Consider the following 25,459-nt stretch of genomic DNA (forward strand, 5'->3'; position numbering starts at 1 on the left):
TCTATTTCAATGATTATGTGCTGTGCTTGAAAAACAAAACATATTTTAAGTGCAATGTTACCATGCCAACGAGGACGATATTAAACAGTTTCCTAACTCCACCATGTTTTGAAGTCTCCTCCCTTTTGTTCTTCTTATCAAAACTAACAGACTCAAGTCACATCAGATCTTAAAGCGTATCCCGGTGACTCCGGGACATTACGTCACTAGGCACGCCCCCCGTGTTGCCGGCGGGACGTGACGTCACTAGGCGCGCCCCCTTGCGGTGCCTGTCGGCGGGGCCGCGCGGCCAGCAGGAAACAACGGACACATCACCGCGTCAGAGGAACGCAGATCCTTCCGCCTCCGCCGTAAAGACTCACGGAGGAACAGACGCAGGTAAGAGCTCACCGAGCGGGTTTAGGGGGGTGGGTGTTCACCGAGGGGGTTTCGGGGTTCAGGACAACTTGAACCAGGTCTGGATCTAGAGTTAGGGTTAGTTAAGTTAGTTAACTCACGGTAGAGTGGTTAGCCGGTGGGTCTGACATTATGGCCGAGAGCGAACCGATCTGTGTTCAGTTTTTAGGAAGTTATTCTGTCTATTAGGTTATTATTAAGTTATTGTGTCCAAACTAAACCCACTAAACCTGATCTGTGGTCCTGGTTCAGTGGTTCTGGTGTTGAGTTAACCACATGTAGACCCGCTGGTCATTAGTAGTTGGTATGGGGCTCTCATGACCCGGGACCCCCTAGAGCTCAGAGTCCGGGACTCAGAGCTCTAATCCCTCATCCGTGGACCCGGAGCGATAAATTAACAAAGTCTGCGTCAAGTTAGTAAGTTAGTTAGTGAGTTAGTGAGTTAGTTTGAGTCGTTCGCCTTTTCTGATGATCTGCTCGTTCTGGAGGACTGAAGGGCGGGGCTGGTTAGTTAGTACTACAGACCACTGGGTTAGTTGGTACTCTACCCGGTCCAGGTCGGGTTAGTTAGCAGTAGTTAGTGTTAGTAGTCGTAGTAGTTAGTGTTGTTAGTGTTGCCGATTATTCCTTACGTGTTCAAACAGTTTATTCAGTTTACTTCGAACCGAATGCAAAGTGACCCCGATGGATTCCATTGAAAACACTAATAAGTAAACAACAGTATCTTTAATTCGGTCCCATGAGACGTTTGATTGACACATGGATGTCTGAGGGACATCACGGGGACACCAGGAATGTGTTGGACGCGTGTAGGGAAGGAAGTGTTGACTGTTGGACCAACCTCAGCGTTAGTCAACGTTAGTCAACGTTAGTCAATGTTAGTCAATAATCAGCCTGTCGCCATCAGGAGTGGAACTGAGACGTCAGGGGGAAGATTACTCTGTGTTTGAGTTGGGCTATCAGGACTCATGTCCCTGTTGTGTGGAACAGTCCCTTGCTGTTGGTTTTGGTTCAAAACTCATCTCAACGTTTGAATTGGAATGCACGTTAAATGTACCTTTGAGTGCCTTTGCTTGACCTTGTGTGGTGGGAGTTTCATTCAGTCAGATGAAGGCTGCCTGATCTCGCTGATTACATTCTTCTGAGCTAATGGACTGTGTTACTGGTTATTTATTTCTATATATTAATGTTGTTTTGAATCGTTCTTGTGGCAGCAATAGCTGAGGTATGAAAGCATTGCGATGGAAGTTTGAAAGGACTTTATTTTAATGGTACATACATTTTGTTTGTTCTGTATCAGAGGTATAAGATAGTTTTAGTAGGATATCTTATTGGCTGAAAATCACAATAGTCCCATTTAAAGATGAACAGGGACCTTGGTCAAGTCTCTGAAACCACAACAACACAATCTTTCTGTGTTTACTTTGCAAAACAAAGTTCATTTTCTGCTATCTTTGCAGCTGTTATCATATGTTTGCAACTTCTCATTTGCTTTGTCGTTGTTAAAAGAACACTGGTCCACGGTTGTGTGCGTATATATTTTATTGTTAGTCATTTACATCACTGACACACAACACAAACACTACAGCTGCTGGTTTTTCTCTTGTGAAACTCTGGATTCTGCAGCACCTCATAACAAACCGGGATTAAGACAGCCAATCCTGATGCAGCCTGTAGTGACACAGCTCAGTTCTGTCTTAATTACTGTGTATTGTCACAGTAGTGTTACGTCTGTATGTTGGACGTAGGTTCAGGTGGGGATAAAAGCCTAAAGATGGAGCTAAACCTCACGGAACACCGCCAGAGCCCAGAAGGGCAACCTTGCGTTGTAGGCTGTAGCTGAACTTTGTGGCGAGGTTTAGAGCGATTAGCGCCTGGGCTCTCGCTCTCTATCTGGGCGAGCGAGAGACGGGTTTCGGTAACAGATCAGAGCCTGGAGGTGGAGGTGGAGCGACCAGGGAGTGACTCTGTTTCTCATCTTTCCTCCGCCCGTGCCAAGCTCCGTCGGGGTAGGAGTGCAGCGGATGGTGTGGTGGAAGAGGTGGTGGGGTGGAAGAGGTGGTGGTGGGTGAGGAGGTTCCACAGCAGAGAATGTTGGAATGTGTCTCTGGAGAGTGACGTCAGGGTCTCCCCCTCCCCCCCCCCATCCCCCCCGGTCATGGACCACGTAACAGACGGTGTTTCCCTTCATTATGTTCTGGAGGCCCCATGATCAGGAGGAACAAACCCATTGTGTTGTTCCTAATGCTCTGGAGCCGGTTCAGACTGACCCTGGGTTTGCTGTTAAACCATGATGTGGCGACAGAGCAGTCCCATGGCTGACTCTGGGTCTGCTGTTAACCCATGATGTGGCTAGAGCAGTCCCATAGGAGCTCTTCATGTTCCAGGACCTTGAGCTAAACTAAGCTAAGCTAAGTCCCTTACAGGGCTCTGGAACTTAAGCAGGTTCGAGAGAACATCGGGTTGGGGATCTAGAACTCGGGGTTCCAGGTCCAGAAGCGATGTCCAGGACACCAGGCCCTGAAACTGGAGGTTCCCCTCCCCAAACCGGGCTGAGTTCTGGAACATTCCCTCTTGAATGCTGGAGGTATACACAGAGAGCCGGTTGGCTTTGTGCCGATGCAGCAAACCTCCATACAGCTGTCGGCCCCCGCCCCCTGTCGGGCACAGTGGGGGGGGGGGGGGACCCACTGCAGTGGAGTGAAAGTCAAGGTCATGACCCCTCCACGCTCACGGAGAAAACTGATAACCTCAAATTGTGTGTGTGTGTGTGTGTGTGTGTGTGTGTGTGTGTGTGTGTGTGTGTGTGTGTGTGTGTGTGTGTGTGTGTGTGTGTGTGTGTGTGTGTGTGTGTGTGTGTGTGTGTGTGTGTGTGTGTGTGTCACAGGGGACGCTATATCAAGCGTTGGAGCTCCGCCACTCTGGGTCTATTTGTCCTCATTCTTTCTGCGCGGGGATTGGACCCCTTGTCCTGCTGTGAGGGTCTGATAGGTGGGGCTGCGACCCCCTCTGGTCCAGCCCAGCCTGCTCCACCTTCAGCATCCCTGGGAAACAAAGCAAGGAAATGGAAACCAACTCCATTATGGAGTGGATTCCACGGCCCCCCGGCCCAGGGCCAGATAAGCAGACTATTATTGGATGAGAACATGGAAGGAGAACTCATTTTTCAGGCCGCCTGTTGTTTTTATTCTTCCTGGTGTCATGGCAACGCGTTGTGTTTGGTGGTGTCTCAGGGCCAGAGGTGCATAAGGTCGAGTCTCGCTGGGCTGGTGGTGGTTCCTGACCAGTGGCTCTGAGAGGGCACTGGGCTGGTGGTTCCAGACCAGTGGCTCTGGGGGGGCACTGGGCTGGTGGTGTCTGACCAGTGGCTCTGAGAGGGCACTGGGCTGGTGGTGCTTCCTGACCAGTGGCTCTGGGGCCACTGGGCTGGTGGTGGTTCCTGACCAGTGGCTCTGGGGCCACTGGGCTGGTGGTGGTTCCTGACCAGTGGCTCTGGGGGGGCACTGGGCTGGTGGTGTCTGACCAGTGGCTCTGGGGCCACTGGGCTGGGGGCGGTTCCTGACCAGTGGCTCTGGGGCCACTGGGCTGGTGGTGGTTCCTGACCAGTGGCTCTGGGGGGGCACTGGGCTGGTGGTGTCTGACCAGTGGCTCTGGGGCCACTGGGCTGGGGGCGGTTCCTGACCAGTGTCAGCTACAGCTACAGTAGACAGCTACAGCTGTCTACTGAAAACATCTTTCTCCCGCAGCGAAGCGGGAGCAGCAGAGCAGCCCCTCCGCCGCCCGTCCGTATACGGCATTCCCCAAATTCCCTCTCCCCCATGGCCGAGTTAACCCACACTACGAGTCTTTACTTGTTGTGGAAGTACCCGAGAGTCGGAGAACCCGACGCGGTCTTTAAGATTCATAATATCAGAGAATACCCCCGTCAGTTCGGCCACAGCACAATGAATGAATAAAGACGTCGGAAGAATAAAACGTTTATTTTGACAGATGTGCCCGAAGTTACTACTTTACAACCTCATTGATGACCCACATTTAGGAAAACATGTACTTTTAATTCAGCCTTGGGTGAAATCGAAGCGTAGTGTCTGTGTGCTTCCACCTTTAATGAATGCATGCCATGCGCGATCCCGCGGCCAAATAAATCGCCGTTTCTCGTTTTCCGACGGCGACAACAACAACACGTATACCGTCTCCTTCTACTTCCGGCTCATGGCCCCCGGAAAAGATTTTGAGCATGCGCAGAACGTGAACTCCGAAACATGCTGTTTACATGCAGGTAGAGACCAGACCGGTCTGAACGACTTATCTAGGTGTTCTTATCTGATTTAGTCCTGTTGAGGTATTTGTTTAGTTACCCGATTATGACTCAGCATGTAAAAGTGCTGATATCGGATCGATATAGGGTACCGACCGATACGCAAGGCCCCAGCATCGGCATCGGAACTGAAAAAGTCGGATCGGTGCATCCCTATAGTGGTTCCTGGCCAGTATCTTTGAGGCAACTGGGCTGTTGGTTCCTGACCACTGGCCAGACGAAGGGAGATCCACTTAAAGCTCTTCATGTTTAATTAAGAAGTGTGGAGACACACTAGCATGTGTTCATGTTTAAGTAGCTAAGAATGAGAGTAAATGGAAGGTCTGTTCTAAAGGAATATCTTTTCTTACACAGAATGATATCCCCCGGCGTCATGATGCCTGATCGGAAATAAATGGTCTCTTAAGTGATTTTGAAGTGGACAGTTTTCTAACCCCGCTCTCTCCTCCACAAGGTGGTTTAACGCTAAAATTAATAAAACCAAACCATCTTTTTAATGTCTCTGCATGACTCCTTAGAGACTCACATGACTTACCCCTCTATAAATATGAGGTGTCCATCAATGGTTTTTCTATTTTACAACCTGGAGACAGGTGGCCACGCCTGCCTGCTCCTGTACCTCAATACCCTGCGAGCCGCTTTGAATAAGCGTCCTCTAAAAATAAAGACTAGATGTTATTACACCCAAATACACAGGGTAGCGGACGTGATGCTGTCTGTGTGCCCTCCCTCATACTGCCCTCAGGGTTGGATTGCTGTTGTCTGTCCATTTCTCTCTCTCTCTCGATAGATAGATAGATATAGGATCAATCCTCTATACACAGCCGGGGGGTAAAGGTCAAAGTGTCCCCCTCGTCATGATCTTTAGTCTCCCTTGCTGTCATTCCCTCCCTCTCTCTTCCCCAACAGAACCAGGAACCAAATACCCTTCATGGGCTAGTGATAGACAGGGGGGGGGCATCTCAGTTTTAGCTAGCTCACTCTCTCCTTCCTCCCCCTGCTCCGTCGCTCTCCATGAACAAGAACATGAGCCCTGCTCTTCAGCCTTGAACTCAAGGTGTCTGAGGCTTTCTGGCCTTGATTTCAATGTCTTCACAGCCTTAAACTCAAGGTGCCTGAGACCTTCTGGCCTTGATTTCAAGGCTGTCTTTACAGCCTTGAATCTTTGTCGTTGCCAACTTTCAGCCTTGATAATAAAGATTTGTTGGCCAACATCAGGTAGCTGAGTTCCCCATGCATTTACAGTAATGACCATATATTACCAGGAACACCAGACATCAAGACTGAAGGGGAATGTCGGGCAGCCTAGCGCTACTGAGCTAGTATGGTATTGAGAAATCACATATCTCAATAGCAGCTTGTGGTGTTTGAACATAATGCATTTCTTTACGAAGATATTGGATATTCAAAAGATCTTCTTCACGCTGTGTAGGAGGGGAGTGACGCAGTGAGCTAGAGAAGCAGTCGCTGGTTTGAGCCCTGTGTGTCCAGGTGAACAGCAGGAGGGCAGCAGTTCTATCGCAGACAGAAACGATACAAAATGAGGACTGGAATACTCGCTGAGATTTGGACCATGTGTTTGTTGATCATTTTTTGGTATTTCTTGCTTCCCGATTTCAGGCTTTGATTTCAGTTCCTTTACAGCCTTGAATCTGTGTAGTTTACGGACCTGTTCAGGTATTTCAAGCCTTAAATGAGCGGCCGTTTACAGCCTTCGATTCAAGGTCTCTCCAGCCATATTCTGCTGTCAAGCAACCACAGCCTCGACCCCACAACCTCCTGCTGATGCTCAGAGCTCCAGTCCAGCCACCCCTCATTACCCCAGGCTGTAGAGCTCCAGGCCGGCCACCCCTCATTACCCCAGGCTGTAGAGCTCCAGGCCGGCCACCCCTCATTACCCCAGGCTGTAGAGCTCCAGGCCGGCCACCCCTCATTACCCCAGGCTGTAGAGCTCCAGGCCGGCCACCCCCCATTACCCCAGGCTGTAGAGCTCCAGGCCGGCCACCCCCCATTACCCCAGGCTGTAGAGCTCCAGGCCGGCCACCCCTCATTACCCCAGGCTGTAGAGCTCCAGGCCGGCCACCCCTCATTACCCCAGGCTGTAGAGCTCCAGGCCGGCCACCCCTCATTACCCCAGGCTGTAGAGCTCCAGGCCGGCCACCCCTCATTACCCCAGGCTGTAGAGCTCCAGGCCGGCCACCCCTCATTACCCCAGGCTGTAGAGCTCCAGGCCGGCCACCCCCCATTACCCCAGGCTGTAGAGCTCCAGGCCGGCCACCCCTCATTACCCCAGGCTGTAGAGCTCCAGGCCGGCCACCCCTCATTACCCCAGGCTGTAGAGCTCCAGGCCGGCCACCCCCCATTACCCCAGGCTGTAGAGCTCCAGGCCGGCCACCCCTCATTACCCCAGGCTGTAGAGCTCCAGGCCGGCCACCCCTCATTACCCCAGGCTGTAGAGCCCGTCCCTCAGCCCACCTGGCCAGACGGCCGTGGGCCATGGTCTAGGTGCCTCCACCAAATCCTCCTCTTCATAACTCTGTTTCGTCTGGTCATGTTTGGTGTATTAGGGTGGTGTATATCAGGGTGGTGTATATTTGGGACCGGTCGCAGGGCGGCTGCAGCTCAAGTTACCATGCTGCTCCACATCCGACCTGATGCTATTCTTGGAGATTTTAAGTTCTTATTTCGAGTCAGTGTATAACTGAAGACAGAGGCGGTGTCTGGCTTAAGTAAGCAATCCTCCCAGGGTTTGATTCGCTTCAGTTGAGTTGTAAACAATATCCATCTGTGCCGCGCCCGCTGGTTAAATTACGTTGGTTTACCGCCATTTGGTTGTGTGGATGTTCATTTATAAAACACCGTCCAGTACACATACAACATGGATGCCAAGTGAACAGAGCTTTGTGTAATTGGATGCTACGTCAACAACACACGGAACAGTTTACAACAAACTTTATAGACTCAAATCTCATCCCAAATAATGTTGATCAAAACCAATCTGCTTTGGTCAGGTTGGCTCTGAGCTTTGCTGGACTGATTCGGTATGGTACTGCCTTTTAGTTTAAGAAACCCAACTTCAGACATGTCACTATTTTGAAATGTCAAACCCTTTTTTGTGCAGTGGACTCCAGCTACTTACTCAGGAGTCGTGTCCCCTATTTCAGTTCCTTGTTCTTAATTCCTAATTTCACTCGCTGGTTCTGATTTCACGGCCTGAGCAGCAGGCTGTGTCACATGGCCCTCCAGCTGTTACGCTATTGACTGGAGTTCATCAGCTATTGGCTGATGGACTCCAGTCCTCCAGTCATTCAACTCAGTACTCTGAGTTGAACTGGGCTAACATCATCGTACGGTCTCAGTGGTATCAGACCCGCTCTGTGGTTAAACACCGTACCAAGGACATCAGCTCAAATCCCTTCGTGATTTCAGCTTTCACAGAGCTGCTTGATAACACAGAACGGAGGCTGGTTGTAACTGGGCCAGAGGCGAATGGGTTCTTGGGATAGGGCTGTTATCTGGGGTGATTGGCCAATGGCTACTACTACTACTACTACTACTGTATTTAGTCACTGTGTAAACTCAGTACATTCAGATACACAGTACCTTTCTACAGCCGCTACTCTGTCCTGCGCTCAGCTGTAGAAGTCACTCCACCATGCTGTGAGTGAGTGAGTGAGTGAGTGAATGAGTTTGGTTGTTGTGCGTTTTTCTGTAGTGGGAGACTTCTTCCACCTGGTCTTGCCCATAAAAGAAGGCTTCTCTGAGTCTACATCTGTACTCTGCTCATCAGCCTCCCTGCTGCAGATTCTCAATGTTTCCAGAACAGGACTTTGATCTGAGTTATTTGCGGTCGGGCAGGAAGGCATCACCGTGTGGTGTGCGTTCCCCCCCGTTGTGTTTCATTTTCTGCTGTGTTTTGATGTGTTGAATTCATAGATAGAACCCGCCGTGCTGTGCCCTTTTTCAGTAGCCCTGGATGTATTTGTGGCGATATGTAGGGTGAGGTCTGGAGACAGCTGGCAGAAACATGTGCCAGACTCATCGTAGCCCTCAGCTCTCCTCGTCCCAGATCCACATGAGCGGATGTAGGAGCCTGCATACTGTACGCAGATACGTTACACCGCCCAACTGTATGCGCATATAGACACATTTGGAGGATTATGGATGTGGAAACTATGGATAAGTGTATCACTGCTGGTCTATATGTGGGGTCCCCTGTATATAACATCTTACAGACTCCCCTGTATGTGGGGTCCTCTGTATCTAACAGCGTCTGCAGAGTGAGTTGACAGTAGTAGCAGATAAGGGTGTAACGATACGTGTATTCAAACCAAAATATTTCGGTACGGGTCTAACGGTTCGATGCACGTTTCATTTCGGTACGTACAGAGAATATATATATATAAAAAATTATATATATATATATATATTTTTTTGAATTATGTTTTTACACATCACACTCTGTTAGTGTCTTGTCTTGTCCTGATGTTTTGTGTTGAGGACCACAATGGAAATAAGTCCTGGACTTTATTGTGTTTTTTATCCTCAATTGTATTTATATTGATGTCTTTTCATTTGTGTAAGGCATTTGTTTGATACAATTTAATAAATCAAATCAAAATCAAATTGTTTAATAAAATAATAAAAACTGCTGTACCGAAAACACACCGAACTGTGACACCGAGGTACGTACCGAACCGTGACTTTAGTGTGTCGTTACACCCCTAGTAGCAGACCTAATGTTCCTGGGTTCAGTCTGTACTGTTTGCTGTTGCATCAGGTTTGAGTGTCTCCTGGTGTCGACGGCAGGTCTGAACACAGTCATGGATTCCAGTGTTGTGAAAGTTGATGGGAGCTGATTGATTCGGATGATTCGTTTTTACCACACACACACACACACACACACACACACACACACACACACACACACACACACACACACACACACACACACACACACACAAACGCCTCACAACAACCCTCGCACTATTACTCAAGTGTGTGTGTGTGTGTGTGTGTGTGTGAGTGATGGGCAGAGTAAGAGCAGTAGGGTGCGGGAGGATGGAGGAGCATGAAGGATGTGGAGGAGCCACAGGGGGGGAAGGAGGAGAACACTGCCTGTCCTTGTGCCTGAGCTCCCGGGTCTGATGCCAGGCCAAGATCTAACGGAAGCCCCCCCCCCCCACTGTGGATCTCTGGACACACACACACACACACACACACACACACACACACACACACACACACACACACACACACACACACACACACACACACACACACACACACACACACACACACACAGAAGCGGATATAGACCCACCTGCAGGTCACATTATCATCCAGATCACGCTCTCTCTCTCTTCCTTGCTCAGTGTCTCTGTCCTCCTGTGTGTGTGTGTGTGTGTGTAGCAGACACACTAATGCAGAGTGACTAGTGGTTCATATTCATGTCATGAAGGAGCAGGTAGGACTCAAGGAAGCCTCTTAATTAACCCAGTGGCCCTCTGTCCTACCCCCTAGTCCTCTCTCTTCTCTCTTATGTACCATAAGTCTCTCGCCCCCCCATTGCTCCGTGGCGTGTGTGTGTGTGTGTGTGTGTGTGTGTGTGTGTGTGTGTGTGTGTGTGTGTGTGTGTGTGTGTGTGTGTGTGTGTGTGTGTGTGTGTGTGTGTGTGTGTGTGTGTGTGTGTGTGTGTGTGTGTGTGTGAAGGGTTGTGTTGAAACAGCAGGGGTCTGCAGGTCAACCACCGGGAGGATGGAGTGTGTGTGTGTGTTTTTCTAGAGTCTTCTTTGTGTGTTGCATCCTGGGTAGAAGGATCTGGCCCTCTTGTTGGTTCCCACACCTGCACCACAACATGTCTGTGATGCTCTGGTTTCACTTCCTCATTCCCCCCTTCTGAGCAATGCTGACATGTGTGAGCACCTGACAGGCCCAGAGATCTGTCGTGGGACGTTGCGGAACACAATCCATATTCATCATAACTATAACTATAAATATTTCAATGAGGCATCCTTCCCAGAGTTGACCTGTGTGATCTCATAGGTTAAGGCCGAGGGCAGCTGTTCGGTCACTGGGTCTGGTATTCAACAGTATTATCAGGAGCCTGTGCTCTGTGCTTTGGGTTGAAGAGCAGGATGGATAATATCAGTGTATGTTGTTAGCAGCAGACCAGTCGCCAATCTCCCCAGTTATCCACAACATCCTGGCTTCAAATATAATTTTGTGTGTGTGTGTGAGTGAGTGAGTGATTGATTGATTGATTGATTGATTGATTGATTTCTGGCTTTATCTATTCCTGAGAATCTTCTCCGATTTTTTCAAGATGGCGACATGCTCTCTCTAACCCTAGCCTGTGTGTGTGTGTGTGTCCTCAGGCCCTACACAGAGGGTAACCCAGGGCAACAGCAGTGATGTCGGGCTCCTACACTGACTCGATGACGGACGTCTCTAGTGACAGCTTCTGGGAGGTGAGACCTGCGTAGACTCTACTACCTCCGTTCAAACTTCTGTCCTTGTCTGTCAATCCACTGATCTGTCATCCATCCCTCTGTCTGTCAATCCACTGATCTGTCATCCATCCCTCTGTCTGTCATCACTCCCTCTGTTTGTCCCTCCCTGCGTCTCCTCTCCCCTCCCTGCGTCTCCTCTCCCCTCCCTACGTCTCCTCTCCCCTCCCTGCGTCTCCTCCACCCTCCCTGCGTCTCCTCCACCAGGTGGGGAACTACAAGCGCACGGTGAAGCGTGTGGACGACGGTAACCGTCTGTGCAACGACCTGATGACCTGCCTGCACGAGCGTGCACGCATCGAGAAGGGCTACGCCCAGCAGCTCACCGAGTGGTCCAAGCGCTGGAGACAGCTCATCGAGAAGGGTAGGACACACGCTCACTCACTCACTCACTCACTCACAGATAGTAATCAATACTACAACCACCCATTTATTCTAGCATTAAAACGATGAGTCGATTTATTGTATTGATTATCATGTATTATGTATGTATTATACATTATTATTATAATTTCTATAATCAATACATGTTTACGTTTGTTGTCTTTGGATCATTTGAACAACTGAATACTTTTATGAATTGAAGACGAAGACAATCGACGTCGTTAATCACATCCCCACAACGTCTGTCCTCTGTGGATCTGATTCAGAGTGTTACCATGGAGACATGGGGGGCCACGGCCTCCATGTCTCCGTCTCTCTGTGGATCAGATGGAGAGCGGTACCGTAGAGCCATCGGGGGCCCCGCTCTCCATGTCACCAGGCTGCGTGGGGGCCTGACCCTGTCCTGGTGTTGATGTGGAACTGACCTTTGACCTGGTGTTGATGTGGAACTGACCTTGGACCTGGTGTTGATGTGGAACTGACCTTGGACCTGGTGTTGATGTGGAACTGACCTTTGACCTGGTGTTGATGTGGAACTGACCTTTGACCTGGTGTTGATGTGGAACTGACCTTGGACCTGGTGTTGACGTGGGGTTCCTAGGGCCGCAGTATGGGACCCTGGAGCGGGCCTGGGGGGCGCTGTGCACAGAGGCGGAGAAGGTGAGCGACCTGCACATGGAGGTGAAGGCAGCGCTGATGGGCGAGGACTTCGAGAAGCTGAAGAACTGGCAGCGTGACGCCTACCACAAGCAGATGATCGGAGGCTACAAGGAGACCAAGGAGGCAGAGGACGGCTTCCGCAAGGCCCAGAAGCCCTGGGCCAAGAAGCTCAAGGAGGTGGGTGGGGAGGAACACATGCTGTAACCAAAGGGACTTAAGTAACAAACAGAAGCCCTGGGACAAGAAGCTCAAGGAGGTGGGTGGGGAGGAACACATGCTGTAACCAAAGGGACTTAAGTAACAAACAGAAGCCCTGGGACAAGAAGCTCAAGGAGGTGGGTGGGGAGGAACACATGCTGTAACCAAAGGGACTTAAGTAACAAACTAAACCAAAGGGACTTAAGTAACTGATCCAAAGGGACTTAAGTAACTAATGCAAATGGACTTAAGTAACTAATGCAAAGGGACTTAAGTAATTAATGCAAAGGGACTTACAAGGGAGTAACAAACTAATCCAAAGGGATTTACAGTAAAAAACAAACAAATCTAAAGTGACTTACAGTAACAAACAAACGTATACCGATATGTCGGTGCAGGTGGGGGTGAGGGCGTCTTGCGTTAGGAATGCCTACAGGTAGAATGTTGGGGTTCTAACCCAGAACACGCTAACCACTTGTATAACCGGCCCCGATAACTGCTGACTTCTCATTGGGAGGTTTTATTTTGATATTGTACCATGGTTTTTTTGATGTGATCATGAAATCTTTCATTACACCTACTTTTGTATGTTGTGTTCCTTAGACATGAAATGTGAAAGCTCTTTGTATTGGAAGGCCCCAGTAACATGGGCATTATGTTACATTAGGCCCCAGTAACATGGGCATTAGGCCAATGAAGATCCCCAACAACATTGACACAACTGTAATACCAAATGATGCTAGCTCAGAAATTCTAACTCTGAGTATAACTCTGTGTTCATACGCCTGAGGAGAGCCTCAGCCAGTGATTATCCAGCTCACCGCCCCTCCGTGCGCCTGACTTCATGCTCCTGACTCAACGTATTGTCTGTGTTTATTTTCTCTACTCCATGACGACCTCCACACAGCAGAGCTGCCACAGCCTTCACTTCTCTCGGCGTCCGTAGTACACACCCCGCTATCTCCTTAAAGGAACAATAGAAACCATATTCTGGGATGGTCTTGGTTTTGGTCAAACCGTTTATTATGAGGTTCCTCGCTGTCTGTGGGTATTTCTGGTGGCATAGAGGGTCTAGCACTGATGCCTGACAGCAGGAAGGCCCTAGGTTCGAATCCCGACTGGACCTTTTTCTTGTTGGGAGTAGACGTCTACAGTGAACGCCTACGTCCAAAGAACGGGTGTAGGAGTTTATGTTGGGGTGTAGGGCTCGTAATCAGAAGGCATTGTGGGGTCTGTTGTTGGTGAAGCCATCTTGTGAAGACGCGAGAGAGACGTAGAAATGTAAAATCCTATGCAAAATAAGATGGACTGTTATGGACTGTTACCTAGTCACCAACTTGAACTTTGCCATGCCTTACATGAGAAACACTGGGGCCTTTTTAGACACACCAATGTATTCATTCAATATGTATCCATAAAATGACAAATGATTGCACAGTAAGTCAGTGAATGCTCGCTGTCTGGAGGCAGAGCTCATGACGCTAGCAGCCGTGACCACTGAGCCATAGGCAACAGAACTTTGAGCCTTTTAGGAGACACTGTCATCCAAAGGGTATCTTGGGTATAAATTAAGTCAGTTTGACAATGAAGTCGAGGTAGACCTCTTGGATCAAGGAAGCCTACAGGTTGCTTCCATCAGGCTCCTCGCTCTCCCATCAGACTTGTTTGCATCGTACCAATCACACAAATGTCCCCCTGCAATAACCTGTATGCAAACTACAATACAACAAGTTCAAGCCTCCCAGATCGCCCGGTAGAAGAAGCTTTTCTCTTTCCTTGCTTTGCTCTTTCCTTTGCCGTTTGATGATCAGAATATAAGAATTCACAGCGACCAGCTTAGTGATGATCTGAGACGCTGATGATCACGTGTAGGTGAGGATGAGGAGGGGTTACTGATGATGACCCTGCTGACCCTACAGGTGGAGACGATGAAGAAGGCACATCACGCAGCCTGTAAGGAGGAGAAGCTGGCCACCAGCCGGGAGAACACGGGCAAGATGGAGAACAACGCCGAAGCCCAGAAGAAGCTTCAGGACAAGGTGGAGAAGAGCCAGCAGGAGACAGAGAAGGTGAGGAGACCACCTGCTCGGTACAACACTGTACCTGAGGCGTGTCTGATTGGCTCTCACCTGGGGACTGTCTTGTAGTGTTCTTGTGGTATTACTGGCACTGACGGATCATACCGCTGGCTACACCAGTGCCCTATCAGGTCAAAGGTTATTCCCGCTTCTGTGTTCTGATTGGCTGTCATTAGTTTCAGGTGATGTTGGGTTTAGCTTTGCACAAATTTCAGCGTACGTGAAACATTTGTAGTTACGGCAGATGTGGTTTGAGCTGATAATTTGTCTGTAAAAGTTGGACAGGAACAATTTCCTTCTCCTTTCTATGATGCAGTGATTGCAGTACGGTGGTTCGGTACAGATTAGGACTCCATTCTTTAGGTTCTGTGTGTATAATAGCAGTATAAAAACATGTGTATATACTCTATTCCTAATGTTTAATCCATGTCCACAGAGAGAAGTCAACAGACATTTAGTTTGACTCTTTCTCTGATCCTTGTTTGATTCAGTTTGATCCGGTCCGTTCTGGTCTGATCCGGTCCGGTTTGATCCGGTCTGTTCTGGTTTAATCCGGTTCGGTTTGCTCTGGTCTGATCCGGTCTGTTCTGGTTTGCTCCCTCCAGACCCAGGAGCGCTACGAGAAGTCCCTGGACGAGCTGGACAAGGTGACGCCGCAGTACATGGAGAACATGGAGCAGGTGTTCGAGCAGTGGCAGCAGTTTGAGGGCAAACGCATCTCCTTCTTCAGAGAGCTGCTACTGGAAGTCAAACAGCACCTCGACCTATCCTCCAATCACAGGTCAGACCCCACACCATCCACCAATCACAGCTCAGACCCCACATGCTCTCCACCAATCCGACCGTACAGAGCCAGCTGTCTGTTAAAAGTGAGCAGTGAGTTCCAGGCCTGGTTGGTCTGCCCACAGGGACGTTTGGGGGTGAAGGTAGAAGCCTCTTATCATTAACAATAGATGGCTGTGGAGTGGAACAGCTCCTAGCTCCTCCTGCTCCTCCACAACCTCGTTAGCAGCTCCTTAACGAGGTCCATTAGGGACTCTGTTGTCTTTGTTTTGGAACAACACGACCGGCCCCCTCTCACCCCAGCATCTAACCAGCATCTAACCCATCTCCTGACTGGGCAGAACCCCTCCCCCTCTCCCTCCCCCTCCCCCTGGCTGAATCCCTCCCCCTCTCCCTCCTGACCCTCTCCCTCCTGACCCTCTCCCTCCTGACCCTCTCCCTCCTCACCCTCTCCCTCCTGACCCTCTCCCTCCTCACCCTCTCCCTCCTCACCCTCTCCCTCCTCACCCTCTCCCTCCTCACCCTCTCCCTCCTCACCCTCTCCCTCCCCCCCCTCTCCCTCCTGACCCTCTCCCTCCTCACCCTCTCCCTCCTGACCCTCTCCCTCCTGACCCTCTCCCTCCTCACCCTCTCCCTCCCCCCCCTCTCCCTCCTGACCCTCTCCCTCCTCACCCTCTCCCTCCTCACCCTCTCCCTCCTCACCCTCTCCCTCCCCCCCCTCTCCCTCCTGACCCTCTCCCTCCTGACCCTCTCCCTCCTGACCCTCTCCCTCCTCACCCTCTCCCTCCTCACCCTCTCCCTCCTGACCCTCTCTCTCCTGACCCTCTCCCTCCTCACCCTCTCCCTCCTCACCCTCTCCCTCCTGACCCTCTCCCTCCTCCCCCTCTCCCTCCTGACCCTCTCCCTCCTGACCCTCTCTCTCCCCCTTCAGGTTCCAGACGGTCTACCACAACCTCCAGGACACGCTGACGGCCGCCGACGCTGAAGAGGACCTCAAGTGGTTCCGCTCCAACCACGGCCCCGGCATGCCCATGAACTGGCCCCAGTTTGAGGTACCGGCCTGGGGGGGAGACGGGAGCGGGGCGGGGCTGGGCGGGGCAGCAGGACCCGGCCTGGGGCAATTTTTTTTTTTCCTAAACAGGTTTACCTTTTCTCGCCTCCTGATTGGTTAGAATGGCTCTCCTCCGATTGGTTATGGTTAGGGTTTGGGTAAGGGTTAACCATAACCATAACCATAACCCTAACCCTAACCATAACTATAAATTCCCGCAAACAGCTAGGACTAATCGAAACACAATCTAAAGGGGAGCCCTTCTAACCAATCAGAGGCGAGAATAGGTAAACCTGTTTGGGGAAAAAAAAAATTGCGGCCTGGGGGGGGAGGGACAAGGGTTGGTTGGAGGGTTAGATTGGTGATGGGAGGGGTGGAGGTGTAGCTATGGGAGCTGTAGTGCTGGGAGCTGATACTGGGAGACTGTAGTGCATCCTGCTGGACGCCCTCTTGTTCCTCACGATAGATTCTTCTTAACATATCGGGAGATGTGATGAGTTAAAAATAACAACGGTTCACAACCACCAAATTTAAATCCAGCTCCCTCTCTATTCTGGTTTGTGGTTTTATTTCTATCGTTTTAATAATTGGTAATTTACTAACCCATTGTTTTATCCTCCCCCCCGCCTGTCTGACAGACTGTGGCCTCCGCCCCCCCCCGCTCCTCTAAGAGGTGGTCCGTCGTAGTGAGTTGAGCACGGACTGAACCGTCACCCTAGCAAAGGGAGGGGGAGGGTGTGTGGGTGGTTGCTGTGTTTTTTGCCGTGCCTGTGTGACTTCCTCTTCCTGTGGTAGTGGGGTCGTGGTGGGATCTTCTGGTCACTGGGTCATGTGACGTCACCTCTTCCTGTCCCGCCTGACGTTTCCTGATCGCTAGCATTCCCGACCGACCCCTCCCCCCAGTTCATTCCTGACCTTTTGACCCCTTAGATTCCAAACTTGCCCCCTCCTCCTGACCCCTCTCTGTGGTCCCTGTAGACTGTAGTGGTCGGGTCACATGACGTCCCCTAGTGCCGTCAAAGTGTATATTTAGGAGTTGGTTTAGTCCCCCCCCAGATGGTCCACATTAACACCTGCTGGTGTTTGACTCCAGGCTCTTCCTATCTTTACTAATGCCGCTTTTCCACCGACAGTATCAGCTCAACTCGACTCGACTCGCCTCGACTCGACTCGGTTCCAGGCGCGTTTCCATCTAAAAAAGTACCTCTTCAATGTGGGCGGGTCGTAGAAAAGAACCTCTCCACCATGGGCGGGTCGTCATCAGGTTTTAATCACGGGAGACGCGATTCCTTGATTTTTCCTGATTCCCAGGAAAGGTTATGATGGCGCAATGACTGCGCGTCTATTGTTGTCATACGCTAACATTGATGGAGGCGAAACTCGAGCCCTGGGAAAGGAACGACACTAAAACAAAACAGCGAAATGCTGATCCTCCGGAGCCGGTCCGTGGACTCCAGCCACGCCGGACACACACAACCACGCCCGACACACACAACCACGCGCAGCCTAACTCTAGCCCCGGGAAAGGAGCGACACACACGGCGAAACGCTGATCAGTGTCCCCCTCGGGAGCGGGTTCGTGGACTCCAACCACAACTTAACTTGGAGTGATTATTCCCATTTACAGCCGCTGGCCAATCAGTTACCAGCAGCCTGTTTACGTCACACAAAAGTACCTACTCCGCTCGCTTGGAACCTCGACGGAGGTAGTACAAAAAAAAAGTACCTAGTACTGGTACCTGGTACTAGGTACCAGGTACTAGGTACTTTTTTTGCCAATGGAAACACAAAAAAGCCGTGTCGAGTCGAGCTGGTACTGGCGGTGGAAAAGCGGCATAATACTGTCAGCTCTGTCCTGCTCTGCCTCAGAGTGGACCTCACCAACATCAGAGCGAACGGCGGTGGATGCTGAGGGGCTGTTCGGGTCAGGGCCTCTTGCTCTGGGAGCTAGGCTGTGGAACTGGGGTTTGAACCCAGAGCCTTTTGGCTGGCAGGCCAACACCCTACCTGCTAGAGTCGAGACGATCCTGACCCGACGATCCGGTCTTAACCCAACGCACTTGACGCACCCCACTCAGCCCCTGGCCGAGGTCACGTCCCTGGGTCAGCTGCCTGGGTGTGCAGCCTGGGTGTGCTGCCTTGTTCTCCTCCTTCTCCGTCTTCCAGGCCTGTTCTATATAAAGGACTGCCCTCTGCCTTAAAACTGTTTCCCTCCACTGCTCAGATGTAAACTCTGGGAGACGTGCTCTGTGCTCTGCCAGGTCCACCACATGTTGAACCAGTGGGCCTGCGTGGAGAAGCAGAAGTGTGTGTGTGTGTGTGTGTGTGTGTGTGTGTGTGTGTGTGTGTGTGTGTGTGTGTGTGTGTGTGTGTGTGTGTGTGTGTGTGTGTGTGTGTGTGTGTGTGTGTGTGTGTGTGGTGGGGGGCGCCTTGTGTTGCACATGCCTGTGGTGTCTCTTCACATGTCTTAAAGGAGGATGTATACTTCTGTGTCGGAGAGCCGCTGGTAGCTATGCAGTGGGTCTCCATGTCCGGGTATCGCCCCCCCCCTCCCCCCTCTCCCCCTGATGTTATCATTTGATCTCTTTGTTGATCATCTAAAGATAATAGAAAACAAATTCGATTTAAGTACAAAAGAATAAACGCCAAAAGTACGGTGAAAATACGGAAAATGTGCAAGTGACCCAAACCAAAAGTTTTACAAAATGGTCCATGAGAGACCAAGACTTACGAGAGAGGGCTAATGGACCCAGAACTATACCTCCCCCCTAAAGACCCAGCACGCCGCTGGCCCCGCCCTGAGTCTTGTGCTGACCCCTGACCCCTGACCTCTGTTCTCCCCAGGCCTGGTCGGTGGACCTAAACCGGACGCTGAGCCGCAGGGAGACCAAGAAGAAGCCGACGGATGGCGTGATGCTGACCGGGATCAACCAGACTGGCTCGGACCAGCCGGTGGGGCCGGTCAAGACCAGCAGGTAGAGAGAGAGAGAGGGACACACACACACGCACGCACGCACACACAAATTGAATGTGGATGAAACACCTGATACAGCCTCCACATAGTGGGATGTTATACGCCCTATTTGACGTTGATTTTAATTAATTCTACAATGAGGTCTAGTGTTGGCCTTCCATGTGCACACGCACATGCACATGCACACGCAAACGCACACATACACAAGCACAAGAAGAAGAAGAAGAGTTAGAAATGTCTACACACACTTTTACAACACCTCTACGCTCACATACCCAGCCCCATACTGGGCAGACCATGCCGGCCCCCCATGGTGAGGACCACTCAAACAGAGGTGCTGCACTCTAACCATCCCACCTCCTAAACCAGGGGTGAATGATATGTTGTGAAGCTTTCTGTTGAACGCAGGCTCAACCCTTCATGATCCTGTGGGAGGCTCTGACACAAGGTTCTTACACACGATCGCAGACCGCTTCAGACCTTCTGGGAGATTAGATGTTCGCTGCATCTAATCAGATGTTAGATGTTTGCTGCGTATGCCAACATGGCCTTTTGAATTAGAATTGAAGGTACAATATGCAAAATGTTCTAGTGTGAGATATAAACATATTGTTTCATGCAGAGACCTCTCTGAGGCTGCAGGGCTCGGTGTGTCTCTGTCTCTGGCTCTGAGCAGCGCACAGAAACCTCTTCAGGTGAGCCCTGCTCTCTGAGGGGGAGGGCGGGTTTGCAGAGAGGAGGGGGGAGGAGTGGGTGTGACTAAATTTAGACTGGCGCTAGCTTGAAAACGCACATCTTGCATATTGTACCTTTTTCATAAAGTTGCCTACAGTTCAATGTAAGAATGTTAAGGAGAAAGCTGTTGGGTGGAGTCTGGAAGAATAGGGACAGGATCCATGCATAGATTTAGATTCCAAAGCAAATTTTTCCCCAGAATTCACCCCAGCGATGTGGGGGGTCACGGTGCTCCAGGGTGCAGTAGGTGTGTTAAAGTACGAGCTCCCCAGCGCAGCAGGGCTGGGTGAATATCGACCTGAACCTAGAGAACCTACAACAGGACTGTTAACCTCCCTCAGCTAAGTGCTGGCTCTTCTCGTCTGCACGCGGACAAGGAGCCGGTGGAGCTCCTCCAGTCGGCGCATAGCGGGGACTGGGAGTAATATTTATTTATCGACATGCTGGCATTCCTCTGGTGGCTCCGTAGCGCCGCCCTCCTGTACTGACACCGGCACGGCAGGCTCAGAATAACACGAACCTAACCTCCCTCACCAACGGAAGGAATCACATGTCAGAACATAGAAGGGGGTGTTCAGGTTTGATTCCCACCTATGATCCTATCCTAGGGCTAGTTCCCTCTTTAACTCGACCCCTGTTCCCTCTCTTCCCTTCACCTCCTTAAGAGCACACAAAGCCTGTTCAAACACATGCGCTCTGTCTCTCAGTGCTACAAAGAGCGCTGTGTGTTCAGTAGTCCTTTGGTTGTGAGGTCTGTGGCCGTACTCCTTATCTGCACTTTGTCTGTTTAACATTACCGAGCCCTTGAGCTCTAGTGGTTTAGCAGAATGTGTTGCACCCGACGACACCGCGTCACGTGACCTCTGTGGCAACACGTTCTGCCCCGCATTGCATTGTGGGTATGATTTAATGATTAGTGTTTGCTCCTTGCGTAATAGGTGTTTTTGGGTTGATGCTGCTTATTCGGTGCACACTATGTTGTCCGCGTGTATACCGCCGTCTGTACATGTTGAACACATGATGTGTTCGAGAACTGTTCCAGAACTCCTCGTCACTCCTAACCCCCCACAGCAGTCAGAGCTCAGGTCGGGACTCACCTGAGATGAGTTCCTGCCACGCTCTGCTTTCTTTCGTCTTTGTCTGCTGTCTTTCTTTTGTGTGTGCGTTTGTATTTCTGTGTGTGTATTCTGTAAGTGTGTTTGTATTTCTGTGTGTGTATTCGGTAAGTGTGTGTGTGTTTTTATTTCTGTGTGTGTGTCTTTGTGTATTCTATGAGTTTGTGTATGTGTGTGTGTGTCTGTGCATGTGTGTGTTTGTATTTCTATGTGTATTCTTCTATGAGTATGTGTGTGTTCTGTGTCCTGTGTGTGTGTGTGTGTGTGTGTGTGTGTGTGTGTGTGTGTGTGTGTGTGTGTGTGTGTGTGTGTGTGTGTGTGTGTGTGTGTGTGTGTGTGTGTGTGTGTGTGTGTGTGTGTGTGTGTGTGTGTGTTCTGAGTGTGAGATTCGCTGTGTGTCTGTGTTCTGTATTGTTGTTCTGAGTGTGTTGTGTACTCGTGTCTCTCATCCTCACGCCGCTGTCTCCTGTCAGTCTGAGCGCGCCCGTTAAGACGGCGCCGGCGGGGTCGAACCCCTTTGAGGATGAGGATGAGGGGCTAGAGGAGGAGCAGGAGGAGGAGGAGGAGGAGATGGAGGAGGAGCAGGAGGTGAAGGAGACGAAGAGCGAGGAGAATCGCATCACGGTGGAGAAAGAGGATGTGAAAACGTTGGTGACAGGAATCCCCCCCCCTCGCCTCCCCTCCCCCCCCTCCCTCCCCCCTCCTCTCCCCCTTCTGTTCTGTCGTTCTTCAGCAGAAGAGAAGTTGCTCCTCTTCCTCCCCTCTTCATCCTCCCTTCGTCTTCAGCGCGTTCTGTCGCTCTCTCTCTCGTCCGCGGGTTGTCTCGTTTGCTCTCCATTGTCATTCTCATCTGTCCCTGTTTACACACACACACACACACACACACAGGTGTTTGTTCTGCATGGTCTTGAAACACTGTTGCATCCAAACCCCAACCTGTTCCCCCCCCCCCCCCCCCCACCCCACCCACCATCCCTACCTCCCCCAAAGCTGATACTTCATGTGATCACGTGCGCATGCGTCTGCTTTGATAATAAAAACAAATCAATCCTTTGGTTCTAATGGTCGGATCGGGTTCTCAATAGAACTTTGAACATTTCTGATAAAATAATAATTCACTCAAATTTATCTTGATTTATTATTAGAGAAGTTTGGTTCAAATTCTCAATCATTTGTCCAGTGAGTGCTTTGATTGCACCTTTTGAACGGTTTAAGCAGTTCAAATATTATCTGAAGACAGGTGAGGAAGGTTTAAGCCCGCCTCCTGTCAACAGAACATCAACAGCTTCTTCATTGATTGATGAGATGTACCCAGAGCTCTATGGGTAGAACCCCGATCTGACCGGTAATGATCTCCTGGTGCGCTGCTTGTTTTGTTCAATGTCCTTCAGTCCTCCTCAGATAGTGCCGGTGCTTATTGGTGTGTGTCTGGCACCCTCTAGTGGATAAATACACACCCGACTATCAGCTGCGCTCATGCTTCATATATCCTCCCTGTTCGTTTTGGAAACTGTTGTGTTGTTTTGTGGTCAGCATCGTACATGTGTCTCCTTCGAAGCTCTTGCAGGTGCATCAGTGCAGTTCTATTTGTTCGTTTGTTTGTTCTGTGTGTTGGTTCTTTCAAAATGGCTGCCTGCATCCTCAGCACGTTGCCTTGTTCCTCCCCCGGGGAGCCGGGCGGCGGCGTTTGGACAGCTTTGTTGTTTGCGTGTGTGGCTGTGTGTGTGTGCGTTGTACCTGGACTCTTGACTCGGTGCTCTGTTTCTATATCCGGTTCTCTAACTCTACTCATGTTGCTGCTTCTGCATTCGGCTGAATCGGGCTGCCGGTGTATTCTGAACACGATCTCAAACACGGACTGGAATCAGCTCTCTGATTGGCCCTCTGGTCTTGTGCTCACCCAGCGCCAGCAGCACGGAGAAGTCCCCTGATTGGTCGGACGAGGACAGCGGCGCCAACCCCTTCTCCACCAACGGGGAGGGCAACCCCTTCGAGGCGGAGGCGCCGGCGTCCCCCGAGATCTCGGTGCCGGTGCGGGCGTTGTACGACTACGAGGGACAGGAGCAGGACGAGCTGAGCTTCAAAGCAGGTGGGAGGAGTCGATAGTAGGAACACCCGGAAACAGTTACCACAGCAACCCTACCTATAACCCTACCTCCTCCCCTAACCCTCCCACCTCCTCTATCAAGCTCTCTAAACCCGAGTACCCAGTGATGACCTGTCGTCCCTCCCCCCCTCCCCAGGAGACCAGCTGACTAAGATCGGCAGTGAGGACGACCAGGGCTGGTGCAAAGGACGGCTGGAGGACGGGCAGGTGGGGCTGTACCCCGCCAACTATGTGGAGGACCTCCCCTAGACCCCCCCCCCCCACCACCACCACCACCTCCTCACCCCCACCACCTCACCCCCACCCGAGGGCAGAGGAGACGGAGGGGGAAGTAGAGAGCATTGAGCAGAAGAGATGGAGGAGGAGGTGCTGAAAAGGCCCCCCCCATGATTATTTTTTTTGGACCCTACTACCCCTGCAGGGCGGGGTGGGGGAGAAAGGGGGAGTAGAGGATTGGAGTCAGAGTGAAAGAGAGGGTTCACAAAACAGAAAAAAGATATATGGACGAGTTCAGATGCTGTTTCCTTTCCTGTCTTAGAATCGCTGTACAAAAGCAGAGAAACAAAACGTTCACCACACACGCTGCAAGGCACCTCAGGAGGTCAAAGGTCACGAGGAGGCCCTCCGTGGGTCCCGGAGGGCATCGTTTGCTGTTACAGGAGCGTCGCTGAGTTCATGTACCCCCCTGGGACTCTCGCAGTAGAATACAGTGTGAGTTTATATATTGCTTAAAAGAAGAAACACTGGGACTGCAGTCGTTAGGATCCTCTCATCAGGAGCTTTGGTTTTATCCACTATTATCTGTTTTTATTCAGCCTCAGAAACAATTCCATCAGATTTCCCCAGAGCGTTTTTTGTTGAACGTTCTTCATACAAGAAGCATTTAGAGTTTTCTGATGATGATGATGATGATGGTTAGAACGTCTTCATCACAACAGGGGCCCATAAACGATGAATTACTGAGGCCAGAAGAGTCTTCCTTAACTACAACCAATCGTATCGTTTCCCCACCGCCACTGGCCAATCACCACTGAATGTACACTCACCGATTCGTGTCATTGGCGCCTCTTGATTGTACCTTTTTTTTATTTAATCCTCATTGTGTTCTGAAGTTGTGTTTCAGCCGTCTTCTGCTACACTTCTAGTAAAACTAGGTTCAATTCCCCCCATACCAAACCTGCTGGAGTGTCTGGCTCCAACCCCATTTTATCAGTTTGTTTAATCCCTCTTAAACCCGTCACCACCTCTCCTCTCACGACCTCGTCATTCTTCTCACTTGAATCGCCCCATGTTTGTTGTTGCACTGGACGTCAAAAGGCCAAGACACGAGGAATCTTCTAGAAACTGCATTATTGTTATTATTATTTTAGAAATGTTACAATTCAAGTCTTGCAAGGTTTGCCACGTGCCTGGGGAGCTGAGGCTGTGGGCTCGACTGTAAATAGCGTAGAATTCTATGATCCAAACAAGATCAGGTCACATTGGTTCAGAGATTGAAGACTTAATTTAAGATATGCCGAAAGTGCTTTTGTTTCGACTCCACTGTTGGAATGCTGTGATCAGAAAATCAATTTGTAAAATCAATGTTTTATTACAAATGCCTCATGAATTTATTTTTATAAATGTTATTTTTTCTTATATTTCGCACATGGTCACAATTCTGATCGAATTGATTGCCTGATACTGCCCGACTATATGGACAGATATTTCAAATTCCCTTAATGTTCTCTGATATAGAATAACAGGTGTATATATTGATCAGGTGGAACCGCCTAAAGTCTTTGATCAGCATCATTGGTTCGTTGTACTGATTCTTCAATTATTTTGGCTTCAGAACTGTTGACATTGATTGCAAACCAATAGTTAGAAACATGATCTTCATTTGATGCCTTTCACTGCGGTAGGAATTGCAGTCGTTTGTTTTTAGATACTGAGACGGAGAGGAGGTGTCCAGCTGTCTGCAGAGCACGGCTACGCTTTACTTGCACAACTTCGGTTTGTCAATGTTGTACCGCAACATATAAATAAATGTAACGAGTATGTTTCTTGTCCTTTATTTTCTATATTCCCGTGTGGGGGGGCAAAACATTTGATTCATCAATTAATTAATTAATGTATACATACGTCATATAACAGTCTAAAGCAAAGGGA

At 50.2% G+C, this 25,459-nt stretch overlaps 1 protein-coding gene across 3 annotated transcripts; it reads left to right on the plus strand.

Moving 5' to 3' along the window:
* The first annotated feature begins 279 nt into the window (after window positions 1-279).
* Window positions 280-25,350, plus strand: pacsin2 (protein kinase C and casein kinase substrate in neurons 2). Of its 3 annotated transcripts, XM_084482700.1 has the most exons (12): window positions 280-378; window positions 11,092-11,184; window positions 11,431-11,587; window positions 12,209-12,444; window positions 14,385-14,534; window positions 15,149-15,324; window positions 16,258-16,378; window positions 17,016-17,063; window positions 19,222-19,352; window positions 21,675-21,848; window positions 23,106-23,290; window positions 23,445-25,350. In XM_084482700.1, exons 2-12 carry the CDS (start codon window positions 11,128-11,130, stop codon window positions 23,555-23,557), a joined length of 1,548 nt encoding a protein of 515 aa, XP_084338826.1. In that variant the 5' UTR covers window positions 280-378; window positions 11,092-11,127; the 3' UTR covers window positions 23,558-25,350. The 3 variants fall into 3 exon arrangements, with proteins under 3 accessions (XP_084338826.1, XP_084338828.1, XP_084338827.1); XM_084482702.1 differs by lacking the exon at window positions 21,675-21,848; XM_084482701.1 differs by lacking the exon at window positions 17,016-17,063.
* The last annotated feature ends 109 nt before the right edge of the window (window positions 25,351-25,459 follow it).

Source organism: Micromesistius poutassou (assembly GCF_964030765.1).
Source record: "Micromesistius poutassou genome assembly, chromosome: 18".
NCBI lineage: Eukaryota > Metazoa > Chordata > Actinopteri > Gadiformes > Gadidae > Micromesistius > Micromesistius poutassou.

Coding starts and splice junctions, on each gene's coding strand:
- pacsin2 (XM_084482700.1), top strand. CDS start 11,128: ATGTCGGGCTCCTACACTGACTCGATGACGGACGTCTCTAGTGACAGC. Junction 14,535..15,148: donor GCCAGCAGGAGACAGAGAAG/GTGAGGAGACCA, acceptor TGCTCCCTCCAG/ACCCAGGAGCGCTACGAGAA. Junction 17,064..19,221: donor CTAAGAGGTGGTCCGTCGTA/GTGAGTTGAGCA, acceptor TGTTCTCCCCAG/GCCTGGTCGGTGGACCTAAA.